Raw genomic sequence first — 19375 nt, 5'->3', positions numbered from 1 at the left:
ATTTTTCATGTTGTATTTTTTCACATTTTAAGTTTCTCCCCAGCCAGCTTCCCACAGCATCAAACAGGAAGTTGGGTTCATTTCCTGTGCCTATAGAAGCTGAAATTCTCCGTGTGCCCACAGGGTGGTGATGGAGATCCAAAAGATTTTGTACCGCTAATGCAGTCTTGATTTTCTTTCGTTCTCGTGTTGTGGTTATATCGCTGTGAAATTGCCCTTTGCATGCAGGAATATAAGTCGGAGAGTTTATAGTATGACATGCCAAAATGACAAAAAATGATTTAATTCCCCTGCCCGCTGGGAAAGCACATTTGCCTGTATCAATTTGTTTGATGGTATAATTTACCATAATCACATTGTTACTTTGTTTGCTTTTCATTTGAATGTCAGTGTGTACAATGAGTTTTTGATTGCTGTGCTGAAAGCGTTCTATCAGTTTCTGCAGTAATGTCCCACTAAAGGAAACTTGCCAGGTAACTGGTAACAGTTCTTAAAACACTTCTGATGTGCCTGGTTTGAAACCATTACAACATCAAGAAAAAGATAATGTCAAAAAAACCTGCAAATATAAAATTTCCTGCCAAGAGAATCACTGTAATCTTGTATATTTTTATCAGTTCATGTTGGTGTTTAATTCTCAGCCAATACATTGGAATTGTGTCCATGGCAACAGAACCTGGGATACAGTTTTTACATGGCTTCCATACCAAGTGCATTTCCAAAGTCCCTTAAGACTGGAACCATATTGGGATTTCCCAGGCATCACAAAGGGAGTGCAGAGATGTCTTAATAATGTGAAAGTAACAGTGGTGAAGCCCGGGACAGCTGCCACAGCTACTTAAGAGAATTATCTGCCATCGGATATGCTGTCTGCAACTCCAATTAATCCTTATGAATGATGTAACCCAATAGCATAACGGACGCTTTCAGAAGCTGGCCAATCACTTCAGCAGAGGGGATGGTTGGACAAACTCTTGTGTTGAATTTAGGCTACACTGTGAATCCTTGTGAATGCACAAACCTTTGAAAATACATCTTGCACTATCTCATTGCAGGCAAAGTAACAAAAGAAATTACAAGTATCATAATAATAATAATAATAATAATAATTATTATTATTATTATTACAAATTATTATTATTATTATTATTATTATTACAGTGACAATAATAATGATGTTCATAGTTTATTCCATTCCACTTCAACATTCTACAATCAATTACAGCTAAAAGGTAATGTATTTGTGATAGTAAACAGATTTGACAGTCCTAATGTCTTGTAAAATACAAGTGAATGTTGTTATTAAACGATCTGATTCACAGTGGTCTTAAACAGTTTTGTCTGTGTGTGCTCTTGCAAAAAACTGATATTGTATCACCTCTGGTTGAAAACAGCTGAATAGTTTCTGTAGTGAACAGATAATGGCAGAGTAACTTTATATGACTGATTGTAGGATAAACACTACATGGCCGAAAGTATGCAGGCACCCCTTCTAATTAGTGGGTTCGGCTACTTCAGCCACACCCATTGCTAACAGGTACTTTAAATCAAACATTCTGTACAGCCATGCAAATATTGGCAGTAGAATGGGTCGTACTGAAGTGCTCAGTGACTTTAAATGTGGCACTGCCATAGGATACCACCTTTCCAACAAATCAGTTTGTCAAATTTCTGCCCTGCTAGAGCTGCCCCAGTCAACTTTAAGTGCTGTTATTGTGAAGTGGAAACGTCTAGGAGCAACAACAGTTCAGCCATGAAGCAGTAGGCCACACAAGCTCATAGAATGGGACTGCCGGGTGGTGAAGCGTGTATAGCGCATAAAAATAGTCAGTCCTCAGTTGCAACACTCATTACCAATTTTCAGGCTGCCGCTGGAAGCAACGTCAGCACAAAAACTGTTGAAATGGGCTTCATGAAATGGGTTGCTATGGCTGAGCAACTGCTCTGCCCTGACCTCAACCCCACTGAACAACTTTGGGATGAATTAGAATTGTTCAATGGGACAATCAGATACATATTCCAAAATCTAGTGGAAAGCATTCCCAGAAGAGTGGAGGCTGTTATAGCAGCAAAGGGGAGCCAAATTAATTCCCATGATTTTGGAATTAGATGTTCAACAAGCACATATGAGTGTGATGTTCAGGTGCCCACATACTTTTGGCCATGTAGTGTATCTTACCTGATAAATGCCAAACTCTTGGTGTTGCATGGGACATGACCCACAAACCCGCAACTTGGCAGCTTGCATGGCTGCCACCCAATATTGTTATCTCATGCAAAATACAACAGTAGGAGAGTAATATACGTAAACATGAAAACATTTTTGAAAATTGAAAGCATTTTTTGAAGTAATATTACGGAAAAATCCGTAACAAACATTGCCACCCACCTTTATTAGCGTTAAGTACAGGTACTACGAGACCCAGAAATCTTTGCGGAGTTCTATCTGTTTAGCAAACGCCTGCGGACTTGGATTGGTCATAAAATCAGCGGAGGCGGGAAACCATTAATCTATTTGCTGACTTAGCTGTCACAGTATTCGAGGTGCGGTACGTTGTTGCGTCCAGTATCCATCTTCATGTGTGGTTACCGCCCTTCGGGTGAGTATGCGAGGGGCAGGGAGTTGGGCAGGAAATATGATTATAATTTAGCTGTTAGACAGAGAACGGTAAACGCGATAGTCTTATGAATATAGATAGCGTATGCACCTTGGATCATTCGGAAGCAATACTTTTGGGTAAGAATAAACTTAAATGTTTAATGTTTTAATATTGCTTTGCATAGCTAAGAAGCTACAGAAAGCTGCAGTGCTAGCTAGTGCTAGCCATATTGCAGACAGTGCAACTGGTTAGTGATGGATGTAGCGCTAGTTGCCGTTATTGGTTGCCATAGCTTGCTGAATAGCTTGCTAAATGGCTGTCTGCGTGATCCGGTTGAATAGGACTTTAGCTGTCAACTGCAATGGCTGAACTGCGTGTTGAAGTAACAAGGTAATGTTCACTTTGTCTGTTATCTCATTTGTCTGTTGACCACTTTCCCCCCTTCTGTTGAGTGTAGATTACCTCTGTCATACCTGTTCTTATTACTGTCTGTGATATGAATTGCCTTCCACAACACGTTTGCATGTGTTACCCTGTTCGTCCCTGGCTAGTAACAATTGAGAGTTCGCCAAGTTACTGCATTTACTATCGTATAGTATCGGTTGTTGTATGCACCACTTTATGCAGCCTTATAATTCCCATCTAAACCTGCAACTAGAACGAAGAGCAAGCTATCAATAACTAACGAGCAAATTTATCTAATTTAGCTAGCTTGTATGTTCCTGTTTTGCATGTAATATTATGGAGTGAATTGAGTATTAGCTAGTTGGTAATATGGCAGAATTAACGAGCTATCTTTCTAAGTTGCTTGACCAAATATGTATCTCCTTTTCCGAAGTATTTTTAGCTTCTTAATATTTGTCAATATTGAGCTAATATAGAAACGACACAGAAATGTCGTTCTTGTACCCATTGCATGGAACATAACGGCGATAACCTGTCTGCGCAAGAGAATGGGCTTTTAGAATAGAGCCTAGCTTGCTTGCTGACTTGTCTAGCATTAGCTACTTGTTTATGTGATAACAGATAGCAGACGTGTATAACTAGATTAATGTTTCCATGGGACTAATTTGGTGGTGCATGCTTTGATGTGTGTAATTTATTTTAGTTTGGCGTACGGTATGCGTAACTAATACGCTGTCAAACCTGGTGCGGTGGTTTTAAGGGCTGTGCCACCTCCCTACCGTTTGCCCCCACCCTGCGGTACTGTAGCAGGTGAAAGGAGCGGTCATGCAGCAATTACTAGACACCAAGGGGGAAGCGCGAGTCTGGATGCTGGCGTGCATTGCGTCGCTTTTGCTCGCGCCCTAGATTCCGTGAAATGTGCAAGAAAAATTGAAGCAGGATGCCTGGATTCCTGAAATTTTATCCAACGTTAGCTGTTTTGCTACACGGCGTTGCATGCGGGTGACCCCAGAGTGTGATTTATGTTTGGTTGAGTGGTTGCTGTAGTATTAAATGTTTAAACATGGTACAAGGGTGTGTTTTGAATAAAGTATGGTTGCGCTTTACACCGTTGTTTTGTTTCTCGGGGATTACACAGGATGCAAGGCTGTGAGTATCCTGTGTGTTTACGTAGTAATGGGGTTTTAACCACGACGGGTCTGTATGACTACTTACTTAATTATAGTCGGCAGGGGTGTGGTGCCGTCTGTAGCCAAATGCCCTTTCACGGAGCTGTTGCACGAGGAGGTCTGAAAGCCTCGTAGCTATTTGTGTTCTGTGAAAAACCACGGATTTTCCTTCAAATTCCATCTTCGTTACGCAAACAAAAGACATTACTGTGATGCGAAGGAAGGCATTTTCTGAAAACCTGGGCTATCAGGACCCAGACGTCATCAGTAGAGTCAGTGTGGAACTTCTACTATGCAGCCTACATTTGAGACACTTGTAAAGATTGTTGTCATCTTAAAATGAGTACTGTACATAGATGATGAGGCATGGCCATTGAATTAATATCATGGATGTTCATAGCTATCTCCATTCAGACATAACAGTTTTTGATGACATCCAATCTAATTGTTGCATGTGTTTTTATTTATTAATTTTTAATGTTTTGCCAAAGAACAAATTATTGCACTAATGCATTTATTACAGCTTTTAACATTGGCCTGACTGTAACCATTTAGAGAGCGGTTTTTCGTCATGTGGCTGTTTATTTTTGTAGGGTGAATAATGTAATTATGCACAATGTCATATGCAGGATATAGTGATGGGTACTGTAACGGGACCCTAGCATCCTTATGTGTGTGCGTGCGTGTGTGTGGTACGTGGTGTGTTGGGTAAAGGAGGCAGTCAGGAGCATCAGCCCTCAGTAGCACTGCCGTAGCTGTAGCTGCAGCACACAGGAGTTGACTGAGCCAGCTGATCCACCCCTGACTGTCCTCTGTTCTGTCATACTGACACAGGAAGGAGACCTCATGCACTTACAATATTACATTACATTACAGGCATTTAGCAGACGCTCTTATCCAGAGCGACATACAACAAGTGCATTAGTTCAAGGTGCAGAGGTGCAAAAGAAACACACTAGAGTGAAGTAAAGATCACAGTGCCAGAAGTGACCACATAGATCAGGACTCCAACCCTGTAGAGTAACCTGTTCAGCAAACAACAATCCTGCCAAGTACAAACTAGCACTGAAATCACATTTGCCTAATCAGAATCAGACAAAAACAAAAACAATCCTGCCAAATAAAAACTAACGTAATCGTATTAGCCTAACTAGGTACATTGAGCTAAACTATAGGCTAGGGAGGGGTGGGGAGAGGTGCAGCCTGAAGAGATGAGTCTTTAGTCTGCGTTTGAAGGTAGTCAGATTCTCTGCTGTTCTGACCGCCATGGGGAGGTCATTCCACCAGCGAGGGGCCAGGACAGACAGCAGACGGGAGCGGGAAGTACAGACGCGAAGAGGGGGAGGTGCCAAGCGTCCAGAGGTGGCAGAACGGAGAGGTCTGGCTGGTGTGTAGGGTCTGATGATCCTCTGGATGTATCCTGGTGCTGACCCCTTAGCTGCCTGGTATGCAAGCACCAAGGTCTTAAATTTGATGCGAGCCATAACAGGCAGCCAGTGGAGGTCAGTGAGCAGGGGGGTGACATGGGAATGTCTGGGGAGGTTGTAGACCAGACGCGCTGCAGCATTCTGGATGAGCTGCAGGGGTCTGATGGCGGATGCTGGCAGACCAGCCAGCAGCGAGTTGCAGTAGTCCAGGTGGGACAGGACCATCGCTTGAACCAGGAGCTGGATTGCGTAGGTGGTGAGGAAGGGGCGGATTCTCCGGATGTTGTACAGGAAGAACCTGCACGTTCGACTCACCGCCGTGATGTTCTGGGAGATATATATACCCCCCAAACACCACACACATACACATACACACATACCACATGCACACACGCATGCACATGTACACATACCACACACGCACATGCACATACACACATACTGCACATACGCACATGCACATACAACACGTACACACTTCACACATGCGCGCCCACATTCACACGCATATGCGCACGCACACACACACACACACAGAGTGTGCATGGACCGTGCTATACTCAGGTGATGAAATTAAGGAGGGGGCCATGCTAAATTTAGCTCTGGAGTCTGTGGTAATCTAATAATCACACTCGTTTTTGATCTTGATCTCCATGTTAAATGCTATTGTGTCCATAACTAGGCCTATATGAACAGAACATTATGAGGGAGAAATCTGTAAGATATTGGAACTGATTTTCTTCCTGCTGCAGTGTGGTTTGACCTGAATGAATGAAGAGAATTAGCGCTGCCAGGCTTAGTTATGGCACTTTTGTAGTTTTGAGCTTAAAAAGCCAGTGTAAGTAATCAGATTCCAAAAACAAGGTTCCTGCCATCGATATAATGTTGAGCTTTTTTCCTTTTTACTGTGTGTAGCTAATATTTCTGATCTCCTTCCCACACCACGTTTAAGGGTGTAGGCCTGTTTGTACAGTCATAGTTCCCACAGCCATCAGATGGTCTTGCCTTACTCTGTCAGAATGATTTCAGGGCAGCATGCTGTGTTGTTGTGACCGCTTGATTATTGTGAGGTGTTGCGATTATGGGGTTGGTGTGTGACCAGAATGTTCAGGTTCAGTTCCTCTAGTGTTGGAGTCAATTCCATTTTAATTCAGTCAGCTCAGGAAGTGAACTGAAATATATTGCATCTGATGGAAAATGGTCTTAATATTCTGTGTGGATGTTTCTATGAATTCAGTTAATTGTAATTAATTTCCTGAATTGGCAGAACTGAAATGGAATTAATCCCAGCTGTTATCTGTAAATCACCACATGGCAAAATGTTTTATAACCTTAGCTCTGAATATTTTTAACTAATAGCGAACATGTGGTCCCTACTGGACTCTATATACTGTTCATTTAATGCAGTGAATTTTGCTGCACAGGTTTTATTCACGGAAGTGCAGTGGGTTTCTGTCAGAGGTTGAGCTGAAAGCTCTACCTTTAGCTGCTCTCTCTTAGTGACCTGTGTTGTGGGCCCTGTCCGGGCCAGTGCGCATGCGGCTGTGATGTAATACCCACGGCGGGTGAGAGGGTTTCGCTTGAATGGCGGCGTGTCAGTGAGTTGTCTGTGCGTGCAGACGGGTTCCAGGCGTTGGTGTCGGTGAGAGTCTTAGTGTCGTCTGGCCTGAGAAGGGAGTCGGTCCGAGCCGTATGTGATTGGCCACTGTGTTCGCGTCTTGCGTGTGTCTGTAGGACAGATTACAGGCCGGGCGAGAAGGTGAGAGGTGGCGAGCGGCTCACAGGATCACACGCACGTCTGTCACTCTCTGATCTCCTGAACGCGGTGACCCCCCCTCCCTCCCCTCCTGCTTTCAGAGTAACACCCAGTCCCACCTCCCTCCCACCCAGACATCTCATCCCCCCATGCAGTGGTGTTAGAAAAAGAAGAAACAATCAGAAAGATACGGAGGAAAGCACAGGATTATAAATGGAGTGTGACCAGTGTCGTTTCTCGTTGCTGGGCCCTCGTCTCCTACGTACAGTGAATAAGGAGTTTATGACAGCGACAACATTGACATTCCAGCATAAGAGCATTATGTGTGTGTGTGTGTATGTGTGTGTGTGTGTGAATAGATTAGGTTGATCCCTCTCTGGACAGTGGTTATTCCACAAGCTAGAACTCATCCTGAGGTCACTGCAGATTTCTCCTGTCTGTCTGCATTAACTAAGGCAGGTTTTATACAATGAGGTCCATAATGTTTGGGACAAAGACATATTTTTATTGATTTGGCTCTGTACTCCACAACCATGTATAAAATACAGTGGATTTTATGCATAGTTCCCCCCATTTACATTATGTTGATGTAGCCTAACAGTTACAAAATGAATTCTGAAGTGTACAAAGGTTGAGTACCCCTGGTCTAGATGTTTTTATGTCCTCTTTTTGCATTTAATTTCCCACACAGATGTTGCACAAGCATTTCAGCCTGGCTATATCATTTTGAGGACTGAGAGAGAGACTTTTTCCTGGTTGTCTGCCACAAAATGATCCTCTCTACTCTGTTCTTGGGAAGACTTTGGATTATTTCCGGCCGTTTGGTTTGCGGTCTGGAACGTCTTCAGTCAGGAGTTAAGACACAGAGCTCCAGCCTTTGTATATATTTAAAAAGCATGAGAATGAGGGTGTCACTATTTTGGGTTTTTTCAGTTGTGTGTGTTGTCTCTGCTCTGCTTGTGGGTACAGTAACATAAATCACTGCACTGTAAGATAAATCACTGCACTGTAAGGTAAATTGCTGCACTGTAGCGTAAATCACTGCACTGTAACATAAATCACTGCGCTGTAACTTAAATCACTACACAGTAGCGTATATCACTGCTTTGTAATGTAAATCACTGCAGTGTAGTGTGAATCGCTGCACTGTATAATAAATCACTGCACTGTATAGTGAATCACTGCAGTGTAACATAAAGCACTGCACTGTAACTTAAATCACTACACTGCAGTGTTTATCACTTTAGTGTAGCGTAAATCACTACAATGTATAGTGAATCACTGCAGTGTAACATAAAGCACTGCACTGTACCGTAAAGCACTGCGCTGTAATGCTAATTTGGGCTTTTTAAATGATGTATTGATATTTATAATTTAATTTTCTGGGAAAAGTCTCTGGCTGTTTGTTGACTGGCTATTTGAGGATTTCTCCCAGGATTACCTCAGGATGGAGTTTCAGGGGGGGGAGAGGGGCGAGGGGAACTGAAGGACATGGTACAGGGTTCAGTAACACTAATGTCCTTCAGGTGTCAGTGTCCAACCCTGTTTATAATCATCACTGTAAAAGTGTTCAGCCTGCTTTAGAAGAGTCTGGGATACGTTTCTCTTTAGCTAAAGAGCTTCCCAACTAAACCAACTCTAGTCTGGTCCAGAATGGGAGGAGCCAGTCTTATGATACATGATTCATGATTGAGTGCGTTTCTCTTGTCTCTTGACAGCCTTCTCAGTAATATCTTGCAAGCCATCGGAGAAAGGGAAAGGCAGAACAGCAGCTGACTCAGACAGAAAGGTGAGAGAGTCCGCCATCGTTCCCCAGCGTACCCACCAGCAGAAGGGTGTTGCACATCGCTCAAGATTCCTTCATGTTTTTCCAACACAGTCTCTCTGAGTCCTCTGAGTAAAATATGCAACATTCACCAAGCACTCTGCTGCAGCCATATGTAAATGCTTTCAACAATGATGCAGTCATCCACAACCAAGCCATGTGGTTCATGGGTGGGGGGCTAAGCAGTTCTCCCCTTGTTTGGAGAGATTAAATGAGTTGTTCATGCAGTGGGGAATGTCTTTACTTTGCCTTTTTCTCAGGAGAGGAAACTTTCTGGCAAGCCAGTTCCCCGAGGGTCCAGCTTTTGGTTTAATTCAATAAGGCGCAGTGAGAGAGAGGCTCATTGTTCAGGGTTAAATAAGAGTTTTCCCTTTTGTGCTTTCAAAAACACAATGTTCCTTTCTGCAGTCCTCCCTGGTTCTCTGGGTGTGCTTGCATAAACACACTGTTCCGTTCTGGAGCGCTCCCTGGTTCTCTGGGTTGCCTACAGAAACACAGTGGTCCTTTCTGTGTGCTTAGGAGTGTTTATCACACCCTGTTTGGACAACTGGATCGTGGAGAAGACGCCTCAGCCTGAAGGACTACCCACGTTGCCATGGCGCTGCCATTTAAGAAAGAGCTGGAGAAGTACAAAGACATGGACGAGGACGAGATCCTCAACAACCTGTCTGCTGAGGAGCTGAGACAACTGGAACACGCCCTGGAGGAACTGGACCCTGAGGTGAGAGAGAGGGAGGAGGGTGAGAGAGTGTGGGACGGGTGAGAGAAGAAGGGATGGGAGAGGGATGAGAGAAAGAAAGAGGGACGAGGGAGAGGACAATGAGTGAGGGAGGGAAAAGGGATCAAGGGAAAAGACAGATGGAGTGAGAGGGGTAGAGTGATTGGAGAGAGGGGAAGTTGGGGGTCTTTGTCTCCTCTGAAGCTTTGGTGAAGAAGGAACAGCTTTAAGAAAAGCTCTTTAAATAAATCCGAAGCTGAACAGAGAGAGCTAAAGAGGGTTGTGTGTTTACTATCTCAGGCCCCCCTCCTGCTTGTTTTTATTTCCAAACTTAATACCTGCCTAGAGTGAAAATATGTTCCAGACCTCCCCCAGTTTATGTCCCTATTAAAAAGATGCTCACTGTGAGCATCCAGTATCACAACAAAAAACAAGTCATGGAGACAAGGCCAGATTTTGATTTCCTGTTATTGTTGTCCTCCCCGCACCCTGCTCCCTTTCCCAGAATGCACTGCTGCCGGCTGGCCTGCGGCAGAAGGATCAGACCTCTAAGGCCGCCACCGGCCCCTTCAACAGGGAGAGGCTCCTCAGGTACCTGGAGAAGGAGGCAATGGAGTACAAGGATCGCGAGGATGTGGTGCCGTTCACCGGCGAGCGCAAAGGTGTGTCTGTCTGGCTCATTGACTTGAGGAAGGGCGAGGGAGCATCTCCTCCACACCTGAACTCTCAGACCTGAGCTTTCAAACTAAAAACAACACTTTTTTGAGGGTGTTGGGAATTGGGGTTGAGGGAGTCCTAATGAATTCCTGAACCATGACCACTGACTTCAAGTCATGGGTAGCCGAGGTAGGGCCCACAGCTGGGAACAAAATCTCATCTGACACATTTCTGACATTTAATAAAATATATACGTGCAAGTGTGTATATATACATTACTACATAAAGTATGAGTACCCAACCAAATTTGTCAGAATGATATGAATGAACTATGCTTTGGAACTGAATGTGAGGGGGTTGGGCAGATGTGCAAATTAGAATAGTGTAAGATCACAAATATGTGATTATAATGTTCTTATTGAACATTCTAATTCTGATGTCACAATCACTACTGGTAGCTGAAAGCAGTGGAGTTCTAGAACACCGACTCTTCAAGAAAACCTACTCTTGAAAGTGTTAAAAATAAATTCTATGTGACTCCACACTTTAAAAAGACTGCTCCATGCCATTGCAATTGGCACAAAGTAGTTTCTCCCCTGAGATGAACCACTCCTGTCTCCCAAGCATTACTCCCCTCAGGGTCAGGCAGTTGTTTCTGGTAAACTGTAGTGGCATCTAACAGATTTGAGACCGGGCCAGTCCTGTGAGGGGGCAGTGTTTTACTTCCAAATTATCTTCCGTTGTTTTTCCTCTGGAGAGAGAGTTCAAATCTCCTCTTCATTAATCACGAGACATGGATTCCTGTTTCTATGCCACGGTCATTTTTATGTTTGAGCATAATTCTTGTTTTGCTCATTCATGCTGGAGCCAACTGGTGTTCCGTCTTTCTTTTTTTCTTGAAATCACATGAGCCACATGTGCTTGCTGGTGTTTGACATTTTTTATGAGCCAAAATCATAAGAGATTCAGAAAAGGCGTGAGTGCGCGTGTGTGAGTGTACGTGTGCGTGTGCATGCACGTGCGTGTGCATGTGTGTGTGTGTGCATGTGCATGTGTGCGTGTGTGTGTCTGTGTTTGAGAGAGAGACAGTGTGTCTGTGCATGTTTGAGTGCATTTGCTGAAACTCTTCAATGCTTGTACATTGTGTAACATTGTGCAATGTGCAATGTGCACAATGTCAGGAGTTCAGCACTACTTAAAATTTGAAATAAAAAAAGATGTTGTACATATTTGAATTTACGGGAGTGTGCTTCTCCAAAGTCACGTGCTTCTGATGGTCAGCAGGGTCAAGGTCTCTGTCTCACCTCAAGGTCACAGCTTGCTTTTGTTAGTATTTAGCATAGTGCTTTGGTAAAAGCCAAGCTGATGAATTAGCAAGCAATGATTTTTTTTACATTCTTTTTTCTGTTTGTGGTGATAGCCAAACTTAAGTTAATGACTGGTGGGATTTTTCCTCTGATTAGATTAACTTGCCTTTTCTCAGGAAATTAAATACTTTTTCCTGGCTGTGATCCCCTACTTTTGGGTTAGTATTGGCACAGAACCTGGCCTGCTGAAGGGAAAAAGAAATTGTATTTGAAAGGCTGAATCATCTTCAGAGAATGTGCACATTAAACCCTTATCTTTGTTATTATTAATTTTTCCTAGGGAAAGCTTGGGTGCCCAAACATAAGCCAATCGAAACACAACAAGAGGAAGTGACGACCCTTGACCCGGAACTGGAAGAAGCCCTCTCCAGTGCCACTGACACAGAGCTCTGTGACCTGGCAGGTGAGGAGACTGAAGATAAAAGCCTTTTTGTATGTGTATGTGTGTGTGTGTGTGCGCGCCTGTGTGTGTGTGCGTGCAGCTCACAAAATAGCAGTTGACCTGCAGTTGACACTGTAGGTGTCTGTTTCCCCTGACTCCCCTGATGAAAATGAGCTTTGATTGGCTGTGCTGCAGTGTACAGTGTCAGGCTGTTCTGTGAATTTGATTGGCTCTGCTGCAGTGTACAGCGTCAGGCCGTCTGTGGCTTTGATTGGCTGTGCTGCAGTATACAGTGTCAGGCTGTTCTGTGGCTTTGATTGGCTGTTCTGCAGTATACAGTGTCAGGCTGTTCTGTGGCTTTGATTGGCTGTGCTGCAGTGCACAGTTTCAGGCCATTCTGTTCCAGGTCCCCTGAGGCCCGAATGTAAAATGAGATGGGGCTCACTGAGTCCCAGTGTCCCCTCCCTGCCAGTACAGTAGCTCTCTTTTAGTGCGTCTCTGCTTTCTGAAAGCTGGCTTTGTCCCACGCTGTTTCCGCTCTCATCCCATGGGGTCTGAACTACATGTCTGTTTTTTCGCTCAGGAACCGGGTCCTAGAAGCCACTGAGAGTTTTAAATCAAGCAGGCAAAATGCAATTGTGTAAAAAATCTACAGTGAAGAGCCCCTGTCCTCTTACTCTCCACTGAAGAGATGCATTTCTGTGTGTGTGTGTGTGTGTCCTCTCTCACTGCTGGACTCTTATGGGGTTACATGAAAAGGACACATTTGCGCGCTTTTGCTGTGGTTGCTGTAGTTACTCAGACCGAGCTGGCAGTGAGCACCATTCAGCCTCAGGCTGATTTTCAGTCCAGCAGAATGAGGCAGTGAGACTGGTCTTTCCTTCTAATTTTCAGCTATCCTTGGTGTGCATACACTGGTGACCAGCACACAGACCATTGATGGACCTGGTGGTAAAGAAGGCTATAACAGTGAGTACCAGTGAACACATCAGCAACAGGGAAATCTACAGTACAGTAATTTGAGTAGTTTTTACTGAAATAACACAGATTAAATCACTTTGTTGAGGGTACAATAACAGTGGGCTCATGAATTCAAATTTGATTTGCACATGAGTGCAATGAGGTCCTGATGGCATTCATCGTGCTCAACCCTTCCCAGCGAGGTGCTTATTGTGTGTCACCCTGACCAAGTTTGGGCTGGCCTGGTTTGGATTCAATGCCAGACTGCAGGGCCCATCCATGCACTCAAGGTTGCCTTAACAGTCTAAGCTACCTAGCAGCTCTGGAAACGGCACATTTTGAGGTTGCTGTTTAGCTCATGTCAGTTGTCGTGGTTACAGATGTGGTCAAAGGGGAGAAGGTCAAGCCCGTCTTCGACGAGCCGCCAAACCCCACCAACGTAGAGGAGACCCTGCAGAGGATAAAGGCCAACGACGCTACCCTGGTGGAGGTCAACCTCAACAACATCAAAGTAGGCCACCACCCTACTGTCCCTCGATAACGCACAGGCTTGTCATCGCCATGGTGATCTTACCTGTTCCCCTTTCTTCTGGCAGAACATCCCCATCCCCACGCTGAAGGACTTTGCCAAGGCCATGGAGAAGAACACGCACGTGAAGAAGTTCAGCTTGGCTGCCTCGCGGAGCAACGACCCCATCGCCATGGTGAGCCCCATCTGCAGAAACGTGTTGGAGTGGGTGGGAACCCTTTAACGGGATCCTGACGTGTGTTAATAGTGCCGTTACTGCCATGTCTGCAACATGTGGAAAGGGAAGATTGGTCTCTGTCCATGTCTAGAACATCTCAAAAGGGAAGATTGGTTTCTGCTAGAAATCCTGCAGTTTGATTGGGTTATCGCAAGCTTTAGCCAAGACTACAGGTCTGTGGTTGAGTTGGGTTGAATCTGCAGATGATTATGAATCCTCCAAAGTGGCTGACCTTTGGTTTATTAGCTTATTGCCTTTGCTAAAGCTGGACTGATTGTTCCCACCTGGTCAGGTTGATAATACTGTAAGGTTATGAGCTAAAATGCTTTGCGCGGGTTACTCTGATCCTGTGCTAGTGCTGGTGTGAGTATAAGCTACGTCAGAGTGACATTTTGGACCAAGGTTTTGAAATCTTAACAACAGGATGGTGTGATCCTACTGTGGGTGTTGCTCTAATATTGGGGTGTGGCCCTAACGTGGAGGCGTGACCTAACGCACATGTGGGTGGTTCCTCCACAGGCGTTCGCTGACATGCTGAGGGAGAACCGCACCCTGAGAAGCCTGAACCTGGAGAGCAACTTCATCACAAGCGCCGGGATCCAAGCCCTGGTGGGGGCGCTGCGGGACAACGACACGCTGACCGAGATAAAGATCGACAACCAGGTGTGGGGGGGGGGTGATGCCGTTGCCATGGAAATGGGGACCAAGTCTCTGAATCCATGTTGCCTGTTAGATTTAACCTGTCTGCCGATCATGTTCAGGTGCATTTGAAGTGTATCATGCTTGAGGTGGGGTGGGCAGAAACAGATGTAATGTGTATATAAAAAGCAGGGCGCCTTGTAACCCCTCCCACCCGACCAAAGGGATCACAGAGCTTCTCCACCCTAGCTCCCCAGTGGTGGAACAAACTCCCCGTCCCTCTCCGAACCTCCCCCTCACTACCCATCTTCCGCTGTGGCCTGAAGACTCATCTCTTCAGACTATACCTAGACTAACCACCACCACGCTGTATATTTCACTCTAAATCCCCCACTCGAAATGCACTTTTTGTACGTCGCTTTGGATAAAAGCGTCTGCCAAATAAATGTAATGTAATGTAAAAATATTGAGTATGCAACACAAATGGCTATAGACAGGGAGAGAAGACGTGGTGTAAGCCGGAGCAATGGGGGGCCATAAAGGAGAGCGGTGCTGAGAGAGGCAGCACACAGGCAGCCACAGGCTGCATTCATCCCTGGGAATCCAGGTGCTTCTCCTCCTCCAGCTTCACCTACAGGCAGACACAAGCATAGCCTCAAAGAGAAGCAAAGAGGAGAGTGACCACTGTCAAGCTATCCTCAGCGTGTGTGTATGATATTAAGCTCTCTCTCTCTCTATCCCTCCCTCCATCTCCCTTATTCTCACTCCCCCTCCCTCCATCTCTCGCTCTCTTTCTCTCTCTGCCTCCATCCTGTGTGAGCAGCGGCAGCAGCTAGGTACCACAGTGGAGATGGAGATTGCTAAGATGCTGGAGGAAAACAGGAGCATCCTGAAGTTCAGCTACCACTTCACTCAGCAGGGCCCTAGAGCGCGAGCGGCCGCCGCCATCACCAAGAACAATGACCTGGGTGAGCCCTGCCGCGCCGCGCCACGCCACGCCCGTACCACAGCCCTTATCACCAGGACACAGCCCTGCTCAACACTGATCTGGCATCAGTGTGTGCCTTTTTATAAAAACTAATGCTTGGGCAGGTTTCCCCTACAGGGACTGATCTAGAGTCAGTGTGTCTTTTACGGAGTAATTATTTAGGTTCATGGTTATGTTGGAGGCTGTAACAATCTGCCCTGCTAGCTAACTTTTCAATTTCCTGTAGGACCTCAAATTTCAATGTACTCTGTCTCTCTCTTTCTCTCTTTCTCTCTCTCAGTGCTGTTTTATGCTGTATTCTTTCTCTTTCCTCAATCCAAGCCCCGAAGCCCCTTTTCTCTGTGATTGGTCGAGACCCCATTCGGCTCACTCTGGGCGTGGCCTGAGTCACGTGACAGTCGGGGACCCCGTTGGCTTTATCATGCCCCCCCTCCTAGGTTTTCTGCGCCCACTGGTCTCAGATACCCTGTTTCCTGTGTAAGAGTGTCTCATGGCATGCTGGGTAAAAACCCGGACAGTAACACACAGGGTTTGCAGTGCTGTGGACACGCCTCTAACCCACAGGCACCAGCTCAGTATGTGGTGCTCAATCCTCAGCACCACTGCTGCTTCAAACAGAACCTCCCCCCTTCATTTCCAATTTTCCACAACCGCTGCCTGCCCGTGTGTGTGTGCCTGAGTATTTGTGCGAGTGTGTGTGTGTGTGTGTGTGTGTGTGCACCCGTGTGCGCAGGTGTGTGTAATTGACTGTGTGTGTGCATGTGCATGGGTGTGTCTAACTGTATGCCTGACATGTATGCCCTGTGTATACAAATTGTGTGTGTGTGCGCGTGTTGGGAGTGTATAGTCGATCTCATGGCGTATGTGTGCTGTGTTCCGCTTCTCAGTGCGCCAAAGGCGAGTGGAAGGAGACGCGTAACCCCAGACTGCTCCCCGGCCACGCCCAAACCACGCCCTGCCACACCCGAACCACACCCAACCATGCCCTGCTGCAACACGTGGAAACAATTCAGCTGAACAGCTTTATGTGCCAAACCGTGGGGTATGGCCTGGTGTGGCATCATCAACCTATCTGAAGAAGGGAAATGACTGGAAACCCTCTACATAATTATTATTGTTATTATTATTATTGTTGTTGTTATTATTATTATTATTATTATTATTATTATTATTATTATTATTATTATTATTATTATTGTTGTTGTTGTTGTTGTTGTTGTTGTTGTTGTTGTTGTTGTTGTTGTTGTTGTTATTATTATTATTAATATTGTTATTATTATTCGTATTAGTATTAATTTTGTGGTAAATATTTTATTGGCTAATAATTCCATTTAAGTTGGTTTTTGCCTATTCAGACCAATAGATTTGAACCTTGTTGAGTATTTTTTTCTCTGACAGGATACCATGAAGTACTCATTTAGCAGAGAACAGAAATGCTCTGGAGTTGCATTTCTTTCCATTTCCAGACGGGGACAATCAGTTTATAAATGGTTGGATTTAAACGCCATTAGGCTCCAGTAGACTGAAGCGGTCAGTACAGAACAGTGGTGCTTCTGAACTTCGCCTGTGTTCCTGTGTTCAGTTGCGTGGGGTCATTTTTAAAGCACCTGTCCCTCTCTTGATGGACACTGTAAAATGCACTGTCCTTGAAATGGTTTTTCACCCGAGGTTGTTTCTTGCATTTATTGTTGTTTATGGGGGTCATGGCAGGGGTTTCCAGTATGTTCTGGAGGCTTGTGAGGTGATCAGTGTGTTGTGGAAAGTGTGTAGTTGAGTTATGTGAGGGGTGACCTCTCAGGTGGGTAATGTGTGCTTTTTGCTGTCTGTCTTGTAGTCTTCCTGCTTTGCTGGGGATTGTGCCTCACAGACCAGAGATTTTCATTTTTACCTGAATTTTCCACCATCCTGGCCTGGGGAAAGGGAAGTAGACACCTGCCTATCAGAGCCTGTTTGACAAAGCTCTGCGCCCACCCCCTGCTCCTAGCGTTTTCCATTTTCTTGTGGAGAAATGGCCAGAAATGTTGGCAGACTGAGATTTCCAGGTTGTCTGTTTGAACCTATTGGTTTTTGTTGTCGAGAAAAAACAATTAGCCAATAGGAAATAGTGATTGACAAGCATCTTGAGCAGTCCCAGGGTTCATGAAGTCTTGCTCTTGCATTGCTGCCATTTGCCTTCCTTTAAAATAGTTCCGTGCTAAACTCGGCTAACCATGCTAACCCTTTCTCATGCCCATGCTGGCGCCATGCCAAAGAATGTATATCTGCATCTTTTTCCATTGTGGGGAATTTTAGTGGCTGGATTGCATATTTTCATCATAGATTATGTACAGAACAAAAAGCTAAATAAGCACATAATTTTTCCTCTCCTTTATAAGGTATTTATATTTCTGGTTTTGCTTTCTTTTGTTTTATTTCTTTCTGGGGCGCTGCAGTCATGGGTGTGAAATGGCCTTCCTGAAACCACTGCGATTTTAGGTATGTGTTTTTATCAGGGCATCCTGTTCGAAGTAGCAATGCAAAAGCAATGCCGTTGTCCCGAAGACGACCCGTTCTGACTCGCACCCTCAGTTTCTCCCCAGCAGAGGTCACCAAGCACCGCATAGACTGCTGGCTGAGAGGCTGACACTAAGATGCCATGCATGCTGTCTGTGGCAGAATTAACTGGATTGTATAGGGGAATGGGTGCATGCTTTTATCGCCTATGCTGTCACCCCTTAACTGTTTTTTACTTCTCTGTGGGATAACTGATTAAAAACACAAGAATTGAAACAAAAGACACTTTTTCAACAATACTTGCAAAACATTTTGATTTTAAATGTACATTAACATTTAAACACTTATACATTTGTATTTTTCTTTGTCCATTTCTGGTCTGTGGAACATGCCATGGCTTTTAATACAAATTTTTATTATTAGGTATAAGGCAGAGCATTTTGGTACTGTACAAGCCTGTTCTACAGTATCAAATCATGGGTTTTCTTTTTTATCTTGGTGAGCCAAATGGATTACATGGAATATACAGACTGTATCTATACGTGTATGTTGATGCTTGGCTGTTTTCTGAATAATCAGAGATATTGATGTACTATTGCTGTGGATCTGAATGGTGAAGCTCGCTGTATTCATTCCCATTATGTTTTCATGTGAATCACTGTGCAAGTTAAACTGCTGAGATCTTTAACCTTAATGTGGTGGTTCTGGACACCACAAGAGGAAACACTGCATACTGTTGTCATTATTATCATTAGTATTATTACTGCACAAAATTACTTGCATTGTATAGTTTAAAATGTACTCACCAATAAATGTTTTTACAAAATATGCTATGTTATGCATTTATTCTGCATCTGTTGCATATTTGGATGTTTCAGTCTTGGTTAATTGCTGCATTACCGGCAATTTACTGACTGACATTTGCTGGCATAATAGCTTCCCAAGGCCTACACCTGTCCGCAATAGAAGACGCAATCTTCTGGAAAGTGGAGTAGTGTTCCAAGAGCTCATGGGATTCAGAATCCATCTATACTGTTCTGTGTGAGAGGAACGCTGTGGTCTCTCCAGCTCAGGTGTTTAACCGAGCTGAAATGCAAGCTGGAGCACGTGGCCACATCTCCATGGCGATCGTGGTTCCAGGGCAGATTATTGGTAGCTAGTCCTGGTAGGCAGTCGCATTGCAGCGGGTGGGTTTGTTTTGAGTTGTGAGCATAGTGAGATGGCTCTGGCTGTGTGGGGGAAG

General features: G+C 44.7%; 1 protein-coding gene across 4 annotated transcripts; it reads left to right on the top strand.

Moving 5' to 3' along the window:
- Positions 1 to 2522: 2522 nt before the first annotated feature.
- On the top strand, positions 2523 to 18958 carry LOC135241801 (tropomodulin-3-like). Of its 4 annotated transcripts, none has more exons than XM_064312490.1 (11): positions 2523 to 2600; positions 9076 to 9146; positions 9702 to 9903; positions 10406 to 10562; positions 12205 to 12327; positions 13201 to 13275; positions 13647 to 13777; positions 13863 to 13970; positions 14532 to 14675; positions 15475 to 15619; positions 16527 to 18958. In XM_064312490.1, the coding sequence occupies exons 3-11, from the start codon at positions 9778 to 9780 to the stop codon at positions 16556 to 16558; spliced, it is 1041 nt and encodes a 346-aa protein (XP_064168560.1). In that variant the 5' UTR covers positions 2523 to 2600; positions 9076 to 9146; positions 9702 to 9777; the 3' UTR covers positions 16559 to 18958. The 4 variants fall into 4 exon arrangements, with proteins under 4 accessions (XP_064168560.1, XP_064168559.1, XP_064168561.1 ...); XM_064312489.1 differs by having other exon boundaries at positions 2598 to 2737; XM_064312491.1 differs by lacking the exon at positions 2523 to 2600 and adding an exon at positions 2795 to 2990.
- The last annotated feature ends 417 nt before the right edge of the window (positions 18959 to 19375 follow it).

This window comes from Anguilla rostrata, chromosome 16 (genome assembly GCF_018555375.3).
Source record: "Anguilla rostrata isolate EN2019 chromosome 16, ASM1855537v3, whole genome shotgun sequence".
NCBI classification, from domain to species: domain Eukaryota; kingdom Metazoa; phylum Chordata; class Actinopteri; order Anguilliformes; family Anguillidae; genus Anguilla; species Anguilla rostrata.
This window is presented reverse-complemented; position numbering and strand designations above follow the sequence as displayed.

Coding starts and splice junctions, on each gene's coding strand:
- LOC135241801 (XM_064312490.1), top strand. CDS start 9,778: ATGGCGCTGCCATTTAAGAAAGAGCTGGAGAAGTACAAAGACATGGAC. Junction 13,276..13,646: donor TGGTAAAGAAGGCTATAACA/GTGAGTACCAGT, acceptor TCGTGGTTACAG/ATGTGGTCAAAGGGGAGAAG. Junction 15,620..16,526: donor CACCAAGAACAATGACCTGG/GTGAGCCCTGCC, acceptor TCCGCTTCTCAG/TGCGCCAAAGGCGAGTGGAA.